Below are 18,134 nucleotides of genomic sequence, written 5' to 3'. Positions count from 1 at the left end.
AGATCATTTTTACGTTCTGCTAAAATCTCCTGGCTTAAAAAAAAAAAAAAGCACACAACTTAGAGTATGGTCCATTGTCACATTATGCACATGTATTTATATTAACACCTATCAATTAATTCAATTCTTGTTATTGGGAGTAAGATCATTCCACAGAAAAATCAAGACAGTTTCTAGTAAGTCGCTTTCTAATTTGTTTACTCACTTAAACACAGTTTATCAGTCTTACCAGAATAAGTAACTGCCGTGGTACTATAAGTAGCACTCTGGGTATAGGATGGCACCACAGTAGCTGCAGCTGCTACTGGCTGTACGGTGGAAGATACAGGATAAATGGAGAAAGTAGTGGTAGCTGGACTTGGTGTGGCTGGTTTTATGGCTGTCACTTGTCGAGTTTGCTGGGCTTGTGTATACTGAGTTGCACCTTGGCTATAACCTGCTTTGGGGGCTAAATTGGGAAAGAGACATCAGAAAATTAGGAGGGTGAACCCCTTCTACAACATAGTTACTGTACTAATATCCCAGAAAACTAGGAAAAAACAGGTATAAACACCATTAACTATGAATTTGATGCTAGCAATGTCTTCTTGGCAAAAGGGGTAAAATTATTACCAATTGAATAAAATGTAGCATCTATATAAATTAATTTACTATTCCTTCCCAGATGCTTTCTACATGTTTCCAAAATGGCATTTTGTCAAAATTTACAACTAACTGAAATATCAGTACTACTTAAAACAGGTATTAATAAACAAAGTTTTCACAAAAGCATTGTTTTTTTTTGGGGGGGGTGTATTTAGGCTAGTCAGTCTATTCGAGAGTTATGGGGACAGAACAGAGAGAGAGTCTCAAAGTATGTGCGTCAAGTCACAGTAAAAATTTCCGTATCTAATTATATGGAACTTGTGCATAAACCATCTATCACATTTTAATGATTTATCCATAGTAAACTTCAATCTAATTCCAACTCAAAAGGCGCTGCTGACTTAATTCTTCAAATGTCAATAGTTTGAGTGCAGCTGTTCTTAAATGATTACCATTAATGTCTCTGCTAACTTTTCCGCTGCCTGTGACCATATTCAAAACAAATATATACTTTAAGAATCTTATGAGACTTATTAGCAATCATTAAATTAATAATCATTTATTAATCATCACTAAAGTATATAAATGTAATTTCTGAGAAAGGCCCAAATATCAGTGGGCCAAATTCATTTTATGCGAAGTAAAGGTACCTTAAACAAACAGCACTTAAGAGTTTATTCAATTTTTTTCTATATATAGTATGAAATTTGATCCACACAACACAGAGATGAAGACAACATTTTACAAAAGGAAACTAACGTCCAAGAACTAAATGACTTACAAAAGTCACACAGTCAATGCCAGAGCTTAGACTAAATCAAGGTCTTCTGACTCTTAGATTAATTCAGTACTCAAAAGCACAATCTAACCATGACAATTGACCAGGAAGTTCACTGTAGATTACCATACCCACAAATCATTAGAGAAGAGACTATAAGACAAGTCATGGTGATTATAATTCAAAATATTTTTAAACCACTTTTAAGGGACTCATAAAAAAACTTAAACTAGGAGCTGGGCTGGTGGCCCAGCAGTTAAGTTCAGCACACTTTGCTTCAGCAGCCCAGGGTTCATAGGTTCGGATCCCAGACACAGACCTATACCACTCATCAAGCCATGCTGTAGTGGCATCCCACACACAAAACAGAGGAAGACAGGCACAGATGTTAGCTCAGGGTCACTCTTCCTCAAGCAAAAAGAGGAAGATTGACAACATGTGTCTTAGCTGAGGGCCAATCTTCCTCACCCAAAAAAGTCCAAAACAAAACAAACAAAAACATCCTTAGAACTGGAAGTACCCTAGAAAGATCTGAGTCAACTACTTTATTTACAAATAAGAGAACAGAGATGAAAAGAGGTAAAAATCACATGCCTGCATTAGTGGTAAAGCCAGTACTAGAAGCCAATTCTACTCTTTCCTAATCCAAGACTCTACCCACACTCTCATGGTCCTTCAAAAATAATTAAAATAGGGGGGTGGCCCGATGGTGCAGTGGTTAAGTGTGCACGTTCCGCTTCGGCGGCCCAGGGCCGGTTCGGATCCCGGGTGCAGACACGGCACCGCTTGGCAAAAGCCATGCTGTGGTAGGCGTCCCATGTATAAAGTAGAGGAAGATGGGCATGGATGTTAGCTCAGGGTCAGTCTTCCTCAGCAAAAAGAGGAGGACTGGCAGTAGTTAGCTCAGGGCTAACCTTCCTCAAAAAAAGGAAAAAAAATTAAAATAAAGGAGTTGCTGTCTTTTCAGAACTCAGAGAGCTTTGTTATTAAAAGTTCTATGAAAAGTCCATCTTTTAAAAAACCTACAAATATGTAGGCTTCTTTGCAAACAAAACACTTCCTGCATTTGTACCATTATGTATACTGTAATATCAGTGTCTGGTAACAGAACCAACTGTCATTACAGATGAGAGAAAGATGAATTAAAAATACAGGCCAACAAAAGGTCTCCACTCATTACAAAGGTAGTCAGCAATATGTTCTGAGCATTTCTGACAAAGGTAAGAAGGCAGCCAGAGTTATCACCACAACTTCTTTCACAGAGCTTACTTCAGTAGGAAGAGAAGTGTAAGCTGAAACTCAGAAATGAAATATACTTCCAGGAGAGAAGGGCATGATTATGAATTGCCTCCATGGCATTCTCTCTAATTGGGACTCAAAGGCATTCCAACAGAGGAAGAGAAGGACATGGTGAGAATCTGCCTCTCAAGGTAATATAACACAAGTTTAAACGGACTCAAAAGCGTATCTTCGTTAAAAAAGCACCTTGAACAATATATTTTAACAGTTTACCATCAAACTGTGTATGTCAATAAACCCACCTGTCTGATAGTAGGTTTCAGCAACAGACGGCTGAGGCTGGGCAGCGGCAGCTACAGCAGCAGCAGTTGCTGTTGGCTGTTGGTAGTACTGCTTACTGTCATAAGCTACAGCAGGAGCTGTGGATCTTACATATGAGTACGAGTCCTAAAGAAAGGAAATCAAAGAAATTGATTCCACTTGCTATGAGTGACGTGGCAGGAAAAAAAGCCCCATCAAGACCTAAGGGTCAAATTCAGTACAAAGGGGGTTCATTTTGGACGTCATCAAATAAAGTCAAACCACTTCAAGCAGCATGTTTAACTTTTACAATCAGAAAAATCACTGAAACATTTTTAAATGCTTATTTTTTTTAAAAATTAATTTTATTAAAAAAATTCATGGCAGTTATGCTTAAAGCTGGATCTCACAGTAATGAACATCTGTGCATTCTAAGCTTTATGATTGCTCCAGCTTTCTTTTCATTCTTCCTATTTACTACCATGATTAACATAATGTTGAGTAGGAGCTTCCAGGTGGAGGAGAGGAAAGGGAAACAGAGGTTCTAGGGAGAAGGAACACTATATATAAATCTCCAAGGCAGTGAAGATCAAGCTGAGCTGGGTGAGTTCTGGCGCAGCATAAAGCGAGGAGGAATGGGGAGGTAAGCAGGTGGAAAGGCGGAAGAAGTAGGTAGGGCCCAGAAAATGATGGGTTTTATATACCCTATTAAAAACAGTGGAATTTATTATATTCTGTCTCTGGACACAATGAAAACAATCACATGTCAAAAGGAATCTGGAGTTTATAACGTGCCAAATATTAATAGCAAACACTAATATTGTTGAGTCATATGTCAATTTCTTAACAAAATAAATTCCTATACTTTAGAAAGAACAGAGAAAACTAGGCAAAGTCCAGAAGGATCAAAGTTTAAAAAACAGATCCTAAATGCAAGGAAACAAAAAATGGGTTAAAGGAATTAGGACCAAATTTAATTAAATAAGCAGTAATTTAGTACCATAATAAACATGATGCTATAAATAGAATTAGATCTTTATGTCCGCATAAGACTGAACAAAAAGTCACTAGATGAATAAGAGCAGGATCAATTTCTGTTACATAAGCAGAAAGAACAACCGAGGGGAAAAAATTTACAGGCAAGAGAATTTCGACCCTTGATAAGTTTCAAGAAGACATTATGTAATTTGTCCTATATCTTAGGCTTGTGGTTCTTAAAATAGGAGACATAGCTGTGTTCCAAGTAGACAAATAATACCAAGTAGACAAATAATCTTCCTATGTCTTAATTTTTCTCAAAAACTTGGGATAAAATTATTTAACCAGTAATTAATGTAAAAATTTTAAAATTAAAGCAAACATAAAATGGAGTGGAATGAACTGAAGGGGATTATTAATGTAAAACTCAATGCTGGGACTATGCCCCTATATCACCTAGGAATACACTTTTCTCTATCATTAGAGGTATACTTTGGAAGACACAAGTCTGAGAAGCACTGGATTGGACATTATGTCATATACTGAGGCCACTGAAGCCTGTATGTTAAGGCTATTGAAACTAGTAGTTTTCTTACCTGGTAGTTTTGTGTAGTAGCCGGGGGTGGTGGTGGTGGTGCTTCTTGTTGCCTCTGGGTATAACCATAGTCAGTAGCTGTGTGTGCAGTGGGGTAGCCTCCATAAGCAGCAGCTGTTGCAGCAGCTGCAACAGCTACTGGAGCAGGCCTGGCAACTGCAACTGTGGCCGCTGCTGGTGCATAGGCAGCAGTAACTGTGTGAGCAGCTACTGGAGCCTGATGGACAGTGTAGCTAGCAACTGTAGTTGGATGAGAGTAGGCTACACCCGAAGCTGGCTGCTGGCTATATTGCAGAGCAGAAAAATAAACATAATACAATTTAATTTTAAAATCTAGGAGTTTAACCAACTTAAATAAAAAGCATATTTTCAAGTAATTAAATCATGGACTACAAAAGACCAAGTATTTGAACTTAATAAACCTCCTAATCAATACCATATTTGTTATTGTATAATTTTCATTCCTTAATCTCAATACATTAGACAGTCACGCATATATGTTTCAGATCATAGATCATAACACAAAGCAGGGATGACAAACTAGGATAAGTAGTAGTATAAGGAGGAAAAGAAAAACCTGATCAAACTAGGAATTTAAAAGTGTTTGTTGTATGTAAAGTTCTTTATTATGTTTTACAGTTTAACAAAATCTCTACAAAGAAATTATGGTAAGAAAAATATTGTATTCCAATTCCAATTATGGAAAACATTTAAAGTAGAAATTATTACCCAGTCGACTTATATACTTCTAATGCTCTAGGACAGTGGTTCCCAACTGGAGGAGATTTTGCCCCCCAGGGGACATTTGGCCATGTCTGGAGATATTTCTGATGGTGAAACTGCAGAGGAGGTGGTAGTGATGTGTGCTACTGGTATCTAGTGGGTAGAAGCCAGTGACGCTGTTACATATTCTACAATGCACAGGATGGCTACCCACAAAAAAGAATTATCCAAAGAATGTCAACGGTGCTGAGACTGAGAAATTCTGCTCTAGGGTACAAAACCTACAACGGAATATTTATTATTTTAGATAAATTTTCCAGGTTATGGGCATTTCATTATACACATTTATTTTTTCTTTAAAGTGTAGCGCATGTTGCAAAAGGAGACCAAAGTCAGATACTCTGCAATCCTAACCACTTAAACCTCAAACAGACAAAAACACTTTCCAAAACCATAAATCAAATGAATTTAAATTCCTTTAGTAATGTTTATTTTTAAGTTTTACATTGAGAGCCTATGTCACGTCAAAGCATGGCCTACAGATGTTAGCATATGAAAGTGTATTTGTTGTTCTAGATTCTCTGAGTAATACCATCACAATTAGACTTGCTAAAGCTATATTACCAAGGCAGAAATGCCTTCTAAAAAAGGGAGAGCTCCAAAAATTAATTTAGCTGACAGGTTTTAGCTGCCCCTTAAGTTTTAATATGAGCCAACAGTTAAGAATAACTAAGAAAAAAATACCTGACATAAGCTGAAGCTGCACTAGTAAACTAGAGTGTTTGATTCATGCGTTATGGTACAGGGCATTCTTCACTGGTGTGCACTATACCATAGAAATACGGCATAGAAATAAAACTTGAGGCCATCATATTTTAACTGTATTATGGAAAACACTGATAATTAGGATGTGTTCAAAGGGAACCAATATGAAGCTTATAAGTATGGGTATTATTCCATATAAAAAGTGGAGGACCTGGGAACATTCAGCCTAGAAAAGGTGACTCGGGAAGATATGATAGCTGCCTTCTAATAGAAGAGACTTACTCCATGCTGCTCCAGAGAACAGAACTAGAACCAATGGATGGAAGGGTGGCAGATTTCAGCCCAATATGAAAAAGAAAAAAAAACAAAAACTTAGAACAGAGTCCAAAGAAACTCTTATAATTTTTATTTGGATGAGGTTTTCCATATTTTGATATTAAAATTAGCTAACATTTTCTACATATATGCCAATTATAAGACAGGAAAACGGAAGTTTAAATTGTATTAGTGGCAAATTGGTTTGGGATTGACATCTTCTATGGATAATTCCGCATTCTTAAGAAAAAGTGCCAATAACATATTATACTTCTTCAAAATTCTTAGAACGTAGAAAAAGAATTATATTTAAAATATAAGTACATCAGTTCTGTGAAACTTGCATTTAAAATTTACTGAAAAGATTTCACACAACCAGACAACCGCATAAGAAAGAGTTTCAGTTACATAAAAATTCAGATAATCTTGGATTCCTATACTCTTCCCATTCATCTTTACTGACTATCTGTTCACATTTTTTGGTCTCCAAAACATGGGACACAAAACAGAGTGAGAACAGAATGAGAATGTCAAATCAACTAGGCAAGCGATTTGACCTATCCTGCCTTTGATCCTTAAAAGTCCATGAGACTCAGGAAGGGATGACCATATTATATTCTGGTTTATGTCTACTGTCCCAGCATAATTATTTCAAATATCCTTAGAAAAATTGCCTTTTTTGGGGACTATATCAATTCAATTAAATATCCAGTGGCTAAGTCTAAATAGGTTAATTTTTTAAAACTCAGGTCAAATCAAGTTCAATTTAATGTAAATAAAATTAGTCTTAAGTCAAAACAGTTCAAATCAAGGTTTTTGCCTAGTTTGGAGTGTGAGAATAAAAGACATTAAATTACATCCCTACATAACATGTCATACTTAACTGTCTTTAAATTATTTCTTAAATAAAATAGGACATAAAGTAAGTAACAACCCAAATCTTGTGCCATAAAAATACATTTGTGAAATTTGAGACTTTCATTTACTAAGTACCCAGTAGAGCGGAAGCTTCTATTTAGATAATAACATCGTCTGTGAACAAATTAAATCTAATCAGCTTCGGTGAGTTTTAAATCAGGACAAACTAAATAATAAATCATGAAACAAACAAAAAAACAATATGAGTAGGAAAGATTAAGATATAGTTGAAGAATCAGACATAAACTGGAAGGGTATTTCTCTTGGGGGAACAAAAGACAAAGAAAATACTTAGGAATTATTAAAGAGTAAAAATATCCTTTATATTCTTGTACTTAACCTAGAGGTTAATGGCCGGCTCCCCACCTACTTACCAAAAAGTGAAGCCAGCCAGAGGCCTTATCAAAATAGTCAAAGAAAATCACTAGATACTTAAAGAAAGCCCACTATAAACTGCAAAAGACACAAGAATGACTCCGTGCGAAATGGGTATCTCAAGGCAACAGACAAAAATTTTCAAAAGCTCTAATTTGTATCCATAAAAAGAGAACTTTACACTAGTTAGAAAATAAAGTTGAGGGATATAGACAAGATAAGATATGAAAACTAAAAAAGAAGAGAAGACAAATCTAGGAGGTCCAATATCCAACGAGAAGGAATTCTAGAGAAAAGAAACACACAGATGAAACAAATTAAGAAACAGAATTTCCCACTCTTGAAGGGAGGTACATATTTTCAAAGTCAAAGGGCCCACAGAGTGCAAAACAGAATGAAAGAACCACACCTAGAGACATATAACATTTCACAGTAACTCATGACAAAAAAAATATCCAAGTCTCCAGAGAGAAGAAATAACAGATTGCCTACTAACAACTAAATGAAAATCAGACATCTTATTGTTAACTTTAGCAGCTAGAAGACGATAGAGTAATGTTTTCAAAACTCAAAGGAAAACGATTATTAATCTAGTATTCTGTACCCAGTTAAACTATTACGGCAGAATAAAGACTTTTTTTGACATTCAAGGACTGAAGTTTACCTCAGACAGGGAGCCTGAAAAAATCTTAAGATATAATCAAGGGACCAACAAGATTTAGGAAAAAAAAAAAGGTAATGAAAGACTTCAGGAAATACGAAACTGCTCAAGGCACAATCCTGGTAAAAGACATTACAGCTGAGCAACTGGTAGGGTGTAAAAAAGGAAAATCTATTTGAACTTGAGCCTAGGAAGATTCTTCTATTAAGTGGTACAGGGTCGTAGAAATGGAACACATTAGGAATTACAATCATAGAACAGTACTTGGCTCCACAATAAATACTATTTAAACATTCACAATAATGTAATACTTTTTGTTTTAAAGTTTTAGAATCAACTTAAATTACAAAAGATAAGCTATGATTACAGAACATAATGTAAATGTTATTACAAGTAAAATAATAGCTAACTTGATGGGGAAAGAGAAAGCAAAGTACAGCAGTTTCAATATTCTTTTCCTAAAGTAGAGAGTACTAAGATACTATCTACCTTTGATGGAACTAGAAATGGAAGGTATTGTTTGAAGTAACAGAAATAGCCCTATCACTGAATTTGAGAGTAGAAATGAGAAGCATGAAAAGATATGTACTAAATCCTAACTATGATTGTAGGAAATCAAAATATAATGCATAAAGCTGATAAGACACAGAAATGAAGCATATTATTTAGTGATTCAGAGGTTAGAAATAAAACCAGAATGAAATAAAGTCGGGAGTCCCTAGGAAGTGGAATCAGGAGGTAGGGAAAAGGAAAATAACAGAATGTTGTTTTCATTATAAGCCCTTCTACACTATTTAATTAAATTAATTAATTAATTTAATTTTTTGGTGAGGAAGATTGGCCATGAGCTAACATCTGTGCCAATCTCCCTCTATTTTGTATGTGGGACACGGCCACAGCAGGGCTTGATGAGTGGTGTGCAGGTCTGCATCCAAGATCCAAACCCGTGAACCCCATATTGCCGAAGCGAGGATGCAAACTTAACTGCTGCACCACCAGACCAGTGCCTATGCTATTTTATTTTTAATTACTTCATGTATTACTGTGCGGAAAAAAAGCATAAAGGTATTGGAATAGAATTCTCAAACTGGCAACCCGAAAGACCAACCAACCCCAAATTTAAATACTTCTTTCTAGTTACTCCAACTCGACTCTAATTTCTACATTTCTACATTTAACCCTAAGCTATACTCAACTCTAGACCATTTTTAGTGCTTTCAAATGCCATTAATATGACCTGGCTTTATGTTATACCAAATTTATAGTCACTACTGAAATTAAGATAACTTACGTGTACAAATGGCTTGTCCTTATAAGTGGCATCTAGTAACAGGGAAAACATTTCTATACCTCTTTTAGTTTCTATACAACAGTGGTTCTCAAAATGTGATCCAAGGACTGGTAAGGGTCCCTAAGATCCTTTCAGAGGCTCCAGTAGGTTGTCCCTTTTCCAGTTAGATTGCCTTCATATATTTTAACCCAAACAATTTACTGCAACAGAATGAATGCAGAAGCAGATTTGAGACTCCAACCATCTTAACTGAGATATTAAGATTTGTAAAAATGTAAAATAATGCCTCTTGTTTCACTATTTCTTAGGGGGTAGGAAAGTAGTTATTTTTCATAAAGGTATTTTTGATTAGCATGTGGTGGTTTTATTCTTATTTTAAAGTAAGTTAATAGGTATTTTTAAAAATTTTAATATAGGGGCCGGCCCAGTGGCACAGCAGTGAAGTGCACATATTCTGTTTCGGCAGCCTGGGGTTTGCTGGTTCTGATCCCGGGTGTAGACATGGCATCACTCATCAAGCCATGCTGTCGTAGGCGTCCCACATATAAAGTAAAGCAAGATGGGCATGGATGTTAGCTCAGGGCCAGTCTCCCTCAGCAAAAAGAGGATTGGCAGCAGATGTTAGCTCAGGGCTGATCTTCCTCAAAAAAAAAAAACCAAAAAAACAACCCCACAACAAAACCCATAAGGAAACAAGTTATTATAAGAAAGAGTTTGCAGAATAAAAAAAAAATTCCAAAAGACCACAATTATTAGAATTATTGGATACAAAATATAAAATAAGTACACTTAAAGAAGTAAAAGAGATTAACAAAACTAAGACTAAGGACCAAAAGACTGATCAAACACAACCAGATGAATTTTTAAAAGAACCAAACAGAACTTCCAGAAATGAAATATAGAATATAAAAATTATAATCAGAAACTTAGAAAGGCATTACACAACTGATTAGACACAGCTGGGACAAAATTAGTGAACTACAAAGTATCTATAAAAATTACCCAAAATGCACACAGAGATGAAAAATAGTAAAGAACTTAAAAGACCTGGAGGACAGAATAAAAAGTGGTAACTTACATCAAACAGGAGTTTCAAATGGAGGAAAAGAATGGGAGAGAGGAAACATCTAAAAAGAATGTATGCGTGTTCCCAGAATTAATGAAAGATAACAATCATCAGATTCAGGAGCCCCAACAAACTTCTCAAGAATGAGGGTGAATTAAAAACATTTTGAGAAAAAACAAAAAACAAAAAAAACCCTTACTAATAGACCCACATTTAAAGACATTCTCAAAGATTTACTTTAGGAAGAATGAAAATGATCTGAGAATGAATGAATGTTAAGTCAAAAAAATGTGGTAAATATGAAGGTAAACTTAAATAATCACTGACTATATAAAACAACAATTGTTCAACAATGGCTGCAGGGTTAAAGAAAAATCTAAAATACTGTACAACAGCACAAAAATCAGGAGGGGATTGATCAAGGTTAAAGCCTTTTAAGTCCTTGTAATTTTTCGGAGAGTAAAGATACTGATTAACTTTAGACTAAGTGAAATACTCATGATAAATTTCTAGAGGAATCACTACAGGACAGAAGTAGAATGTTTAATTTCTAACCTTGTAAAAGGAATGAGGGAAAAGCATCAATCAAGAAACTGCAGACAGCTTCTGTCACATAAACTATTAGATACGCTTTTCTCCTCTGGAAATAGACTGTGTATATGTGCATTTGTTTCAATTTTGGATAAAATGGCAAAGTAACTGACAGATAAAACATTTTTTTCACCCCTTTTCACAGCACACAAAACACAATTTAACCTTTCCATTAGTCCAAATTTAATGCTCGATATTGCTGATCTTTTCTTTTACAGTATTTTATGTATCTACAAAATTAGTGACAGATTTAACTTCGAGTTTAATATTTTACAATGTGGAAAAAGATGCAAAAATAACCTTCCTCATAGAATCACTCCAAAGACAAACCACCTTTAACTATCTTTATACTTGATATTATAATGTCATGCTCCCAGTAACTTTACAATGCTATTAAAACAATAACTCTATCAACATAGAATTTTATAAGAAATTTAAATTCAGGCTCCATTTCTTCCAAAAAACTAGAAAAAATAAAACAACCAATACTATGATTTTCACTAACTCATTAGAGTGGCAGACTACAGAGGAGTGGGTTGATTAAATGTCATATGAAAACTGTTAATAGTTTTCTTAGGATCTTTAACTCTCAACATACCAGGAAAAATAGCCATTACCATTCACCATCTGGGTCCATTGGATCATTTACATTTTTTCTATTTTTGAAGTCATTTGACAAATAATTTACATAATAAAGGATAATGAAAAACTATTAGGAATTTTAACATAAGAAGTACCTTAAACCCAAATTTTTTTTTCATATTGTCCTGGTTTTAAAGATATATACACACAAAATGGACCATGTTCTCTGAACATAATCTTTCATCAACTTTCATGCATGAACCCAGAACATGTCCATCTCATAAATGCTGATTCCAGATTTCAAATATATCTCTAATGAGTTCTAACTCATCACTACTTCTGGTTCTTCTTCCTGCACTTGAATTGTCAAAGTGCAATGTTTAAACAATTTTTGAAACATCTGATGGCTCATATTTTGTTGAAGAGAGATGGTCATCTTCTTTGCTTCAAAATTGTAAAACATTTTCAATTTTAGGTTTGGAATGATCAATCTAACGAATCTTTTCATTTCTCCACCATCTATTTCCTTCCAATTACCTTTGTATATTCACCTGCCTTCAGCATTTGTCCACCAGTTGAATCATATCAAGTAAATTCTTCTGGTGCACAAACATCACAAAAAAATCAAAGAATTCTGCCACATACACTTTTAGCAAAATGGGATGTCCTGGATCTTATCACAGAACATTATATAATGAAGTCATTTCTATTGACTAGATGAGAATACCACATTTCCTTTCTTATCCTTAGAAATATAATGTCTACTCACTGATTCTTGAGTTTGAAAAAATTCATCAAGGAGATTGTATCTGAAGACTCAGTCTGAGATTTTGCTTACACAATCAATTTCGCTATCACCATTACTCTAGAGTGGTGCTATTTTTTGCATTCATCTTATTTATCTAACAATTGTCAAACATCTGCCTCTGTTAACTTTCTTCTCTTTGCCAGTATGGACATGGAATAAATAATTCTGATTCCTCAACTGTGTTGAAGGAAAATTAAAAGCAAACTTTAAAGGTCGTTTCTCTATTTTCTTTCATCTTTCTTGAAGGGTTATGCAGCACTTTGGGCAATGCAATATCCTCCAATTATTTCACTACTGTTATCTTCCTTCTAGTGATTCCAACATCTTCTGTTTTCCTATTTTATTAGTCTTCTTTAGCCTAGTTGGGAATAAGTGACAAGTAAAGAGGAAATAATTCCTAGGATGATGAAACAGCAAAATGTTTCAAGATACAGAAAAATAAGACCACTAGGATGTCATACTGTAACTCTTAGAGTTAGAAAAAGGATCCAATGGTAATTGCAAGATAAAATCAATTTTATTCCATTTTAAAAAATAAGCAAATTAAAAAAAAATAAGCAAACTGTATTCTCTGGAAGATCTCTAAGAAAGAAAAAGTCATGAAACGTCAATCCTGGTAACTATTTGTATATAGAACTGCTCAAAGATACTCTCAAACTACTGATAAATGCTGATAGATACTGTAAGTTAGTTAAACCAAAATGCCCTATAATTTTCTATACTCAAGAAAACCACATCCTTCATCATTTCTCAAACATATTAACGTTTCTTCAGGGAAAGGTATGAATATTTACAGTGAGATGGAAAAAAGAAGTGAAAACAGCCTCCTGACACTTCAGGTTGGTTTTTACTGTGAAATTGTTTTTACAAACTTACTAGGAGTATTTTCAGAAGTTTTTGGATTTCATAAATGTGGATAAGGAATCATAAACCTGTAAAAACATCCTGAAGTCCTCTAAATATAAAGCTAAGATAACCAGATATTCTCAAAGTAATGGGTAGCCAATGAGAGATTTTAACAGAAGAATGCTGTAATTAAATCTACATTTTATAATGACCATCCTGCTTATAGTAAAAAATAGTTTGGGATGGGCAGGACTGGGAGAGTGAGAAAAGTTATAAAGCCATCTTCATAATCATAGCATTCCCTGACCACATCTATACGGTTATTGTTTAAAAAGGCTTTCTTACTGTTTTTCCTATCAAAAAGTGTCAGATTTCTTCAAATCTCTTTTCAAGGACATTCTCTGCTCATTTAACGCTGACTACTATACCAATGTAATGTATTTTATACAATATATATTTTCTCCCAGAAATAAAAAATGAGTTAAAAAATTATTTTCACTTAACTGATCTTCAAACATAGTGCTTCCAATACTTTAAGCCCATCTGACCTCTAGGACCCTCAAGAACTTATCTGTATACTAATTTAGACTACAAAACTTTTAGAGGCCAGTCCCCCCGCCAAGTAGTTAAGTTTGCGCACTCCACTTCAGCGATCCAGGTTTTGACTGGTTTGGATCCTGGGAGCAGACAGGCCACCAATCATCAGGCCATGCTGAGGCAGCGTCCCACATAGCACAACTAGAAGGATCTGCAACTAGAATATACAACTATGTACCGGGGGGCTTTGGGGAGAAGAAGAAGAAAAAAAGAAGACTGGCAGCAGACGTTAGCTCAGGTGCCAATCTTTAAAAAAAAAACTTCTAAAAATTTGGTGCTAGTCTTTTAGCTCCAAATGATCAGATTCTAGTTTTCCCATAGTGGCTATCCATTAAAATTATACCAATAACTTGATAACTGTCAAATCTTTAATCCAGCCTCTCTAAGGCCCTACCATTGCTGACTATCTCTCTATCTTCTTTTGGTTTTTATGACAGTACGTTCTCCCAGCTTTCTGTCCACCAGTATTTGTTTCTTTCTCTGGTCTTGCCTTAAACTTAGATGTTTGTAACTGTAGCTCTATTTTTTCTATTTTCTTTCATTCATTCAAAATGAACGAAAAGGTCAAAAGGAATGAATGAAAGAAAAATGAATTTACTAAATGTTTGATGTATGCCAGGCACTGTACTTTCTCTGCAGCTATAATGGTAAATCACCATCATGTGGATGACATCCAGATTTACACTAGCAACCTTCATCCCTTTTCTGAGCTCCACTTCCAAATGTCTACTGAAGACAACAGCTAACATTGATGGAGATGTAATATATGATAGGAACTGTTCTGAGCACTTTACAAACATTACCTCATTGAATTCTCAAACACCACAATGGAGAATGTAGAGGACTTCCGGATGCTGACAATGTTCTGTTTTTTTGATCTCAGTGCTGGTTACACAGGTGTGTTCAGTATACGACATTTCATCAAGCTATGCTCTTACTATAGGTGCAGTTCTTTGTGTATATTACACGTCAACAAAGAATTTTTGAAAAATCTCAATCCTATGAGGTACAGATTAATATTACCTCCAGTTTGTAGATGAAGAAACTGAAGTAGCAAGAAACTGCCCAAGGTCACATGGCAGGTAGCAGAGGTAACCAGGATTCAGCTCAGGTAGTCTGACTTCAGGGCCCATCCACTCTCAATCACATCAAGCAATTAAGACATTCCTGTCTTGGCTCAACACGTTTCCTTTGTCTAAAATGACCATCCCTCAATTTTCAGAATGAAAGACCATGAAGTCTACCTCAAACTCCACAGTCAGAATCCTCCAATTCTCTATTTTAGTATTTCCTTAAAACTCAGTTATGATCATTATCAAGGCATAGTTATCTGAGGGTATACCTGTCCCTACTCTCATCTGAGTGTAAATTCCTTGAGAGCAGGGACATATTGTAGATGTTCACTAAATATCATGTGAGTTACTCTCTACAAATATATTTTAATTTGCATATTTTACAAAACTAATACTAAAACAAAAAAAGTCCAATATTCTTTATTTCATTAATTTGTCCTCTGTAAGTATGAATTAAGAGGTGCACTGTACGTGGCTTTCACAAAATGCTTAGAAATGCCATACTCAGAACAATGATCCTAATTCTGATAGAATAGTGCTAAGGACAATTTACGGACAAGCACAGGAGGTACACACTCCTCACCTTTAATCACGTATCTAAGTAATTTTAACATACTTTGTCAATTACTACATTGATAAGCCTAAGGACTGTCTTCTGATTAACCTGATGGTATGTTTCTGAATAATAATCTGGCTGATTTGTTTTTTTCCACAAATACCTCTACTTAAACAGCTATACATTCTAATCCAACTAGCCCATAAGCATAAGTCTATCTCTGGGATCTCTAATTTAATCCAGTAACGTATTTGTCTATCCCTGTACCAATACTACATTTTCCTGTTTAATATAAAGTTTGGGTGTCTGATAATACAAGACCTTCCTTATCACATCTTACAAGATTCTCAGGACTACTTTTGGACAAATACTCTCTTCACTATCTGCATTAGAATCCCTTTGTCCAGTTACCCCAAAAATCCTGTTGATATTTTTATTGGAATTACATTAAATATATAGACTACTTAGGAGAAAACTGATAACTTGATTGTATTGATTTTTTTCACTCCATGAACAGAGCCCATCCTCATTTGTCTTTTTTTCTTTCTTTTTTTTTGAGGAAGATTAGCCCTGAGCTAATTCCTGCCAATCCTCCTCTTTTTGCTGAGGAAGGTTGGCCCTGAGCTAACATCCAGGCCCATCTTCCTCTGCTTTATATGTGGGATGCCTACCACAGCATGGCTTGCCATGTGATGCCATGTCCATACCTGGGATCTGAACTGGTGAACTCCGGGCCACCAAAGCAGAAGGTGCGCACTTAACTGCTGCGCAACCGGGCTGGCCCCAATTTATATCTTCTTTTATGGCCTTTATATCCTAATGTATTTTTTCCTTAAAGTATTTCGCATATCTCATTCATTTTACTCCTACTTACTAGGTTTTGGAGCTAAACATAAACAGGATTTATTTGAAATTTCATAATCTAATTCAATATTGCTGAAAAAAGAATGCTACTGATTTTTGCCTGATCTTAGATCCAGAAAATCTGCTGAACTCATCATTTCTCATATTTTTGTCTGTTGATTATAACCATCATGTTGCTTGCAAACAAAAAATTTCCTTCCTTCTCTATTAAACTGACATTGAAACTGGGGCCTACCAATTGATACTCAAGCACCTACTTTTAAAACATTTTACTTTGAGATTATGAAGCTCTACATATTAAGTATACGATGGACACCAACTAAGCAGTTCTTTTAAAACTCTTACAGGGGCTGGCCCGGTGGCACATGGTTAAGTGTGCACGTTCCACTTTGGTGGCCTGGGGTTCGCCGGTTCGGATCCCAGGTGCGGACATGGCACCGTTTGGCAAGCCATGCTGTGGTAGGTGTTCCACATATAAAAAGTAGAAGAAGATGGAAACGGATGTTAGCTCAGGGCCAGTCTCCCTCAGCAAAAAGAGGACTGGCAGCAGATGTTAGCTCAGGGCTCATCTTCCTCAAAAACAACCCCCCTCCCCCAAAACTCATACAGTATTCAAATCTCTATAGAAAACAAACACTGATAAAATGCCCACTGAAAATCAGGCACTAGGCCAGGAAGTTTTATATTTAAATCTTCACCTCAAGGCAAGTTAGATGAGGGAACTGAGTCTCAGAAAGATTTGGTTTAGGGATTTGGCTAAGTGACCAAAGAGCAGAGATAGGATTCAAATCCCAAGTCTGACTAGTGCCAAATTCATCTTCTTTTCATTAGAGTATATTGTAAGGCAGTTTACAAAAGCACAGACAAGCATATACTTTAAACATCCTATACAGGGATATTCTGGCTCACCCTACTCTTAAAGCTATTAATAACATACACAGGAAATGTCATCAATGTAACAGCAGCAATCTTTTTGGAAAGAAAATTTCATTATATCAAACTCATTCATGCAACATGAATACTAAGATCTCTGATTCAACAATGAAAGAGATGATATAATTAGCAGTTGCAGTAATTTTTTTTTTTGTACGGCCAGTATATTTCCATCACTGTGATTGGTTTCAGAAACCTGTTCACCTGGTTTTTTCATGTTCTCAGTGATTACTCCTTTTCTACCCTACTACTGTTACTTATATTCTTTCCTTCAAGACACAATATTCTTAACACCATATTCAAATAAAAAGTAAAAAAGAAAGAGAAAGGAAAAAAGAGGAAAACTGACCAGCTAATCAGCATAACCAAGTTATCTTAGTGATGTGAAGAGATACTTAATCTTTAGGAACAGATGTCCTGAAGACATCTCAAGAATCATTAGATGAAATGCCTCTTTTGACTAGCAGATGCTTAATTTAAACCAATGTCCAGACAACAGTCAAAATCCATTTAAACATTTATCATGTAACAACATCTGCTAAGACTCTAAAAATATGAAGGTAATTATTTTGCACCTTTATACTATCTCTAAAGTCTTTGAATTCAATAAACACTACATATAAAATGGGTTAAAAAAAAAAAAAAAAACAGTTGCCAAATGACTATTTAAAATAGTTAACTTTAGGGGCCAGCCT

General features: G+C 35.3%; 1 protein-coding gene across 4 annotated transcripts in view; it reads right to left on the bottom strand.

Annotated features, from left to right (window-relative positions):
* ZFR (zinc finger RNA binding protein) overlaps positions 1 to 18,134 on the bottom strand; it is a 67,225-nt gene that overhangs the window by 44,627 nt on the left and 4,464 nt on the right. For 2 of the 4 annotated variants that reach the window (XR_002802623.2, XM_023625795.2), the window contains exons 3-6: positions 6,246 to 6,269; positions 4,477 to 4,759; positions 2,905 to 3,049; positions 230 to 448 (exon numbers count right to left, since the gene is read on the bottom strand). Coding sequence is in view for 2 of the 4 variants with exons in the window: in XM_023625795.2 (XP_023481563.1) it covers positions 230 to 448; positions 2,905 to 3,049; positions 4,477 to 4,759; positions 6,246 to 6,269 (671 nt within the window). In the remaining 2 variants the exon portion in view is untranslated. The remainder of the gene's footprint in view (positions 1 to 229; positions 449 to 2,904; positions 3,050 to 4,476; positions 4,760 to 6,245; positions 6,270 to 18,134) is intronic. The other 2 variants (XR_011430393.1, XM_023625796.2) reach the window with 1 other exon arrangement.

This window comes from Equus caballus, chromosome 21 (genome assembly GCF_041296265.1).
Source record: "Equus caballus isolate H_3958 breed thoroughbred chromosome 21, TB-T2T, whole genome shotgun sequence".
Taxonomy (NCBI): Eukaryota; Metazoa; Chordata; class Mammalia; order Perissodactyla; family Equidae; genus Equus; species Equus caballus.
The sequence above is the reverse complement of the archived record's forward strand: the minus strand, read 5'-3'. Positions and strand labels throughout refer to the sequence as shown.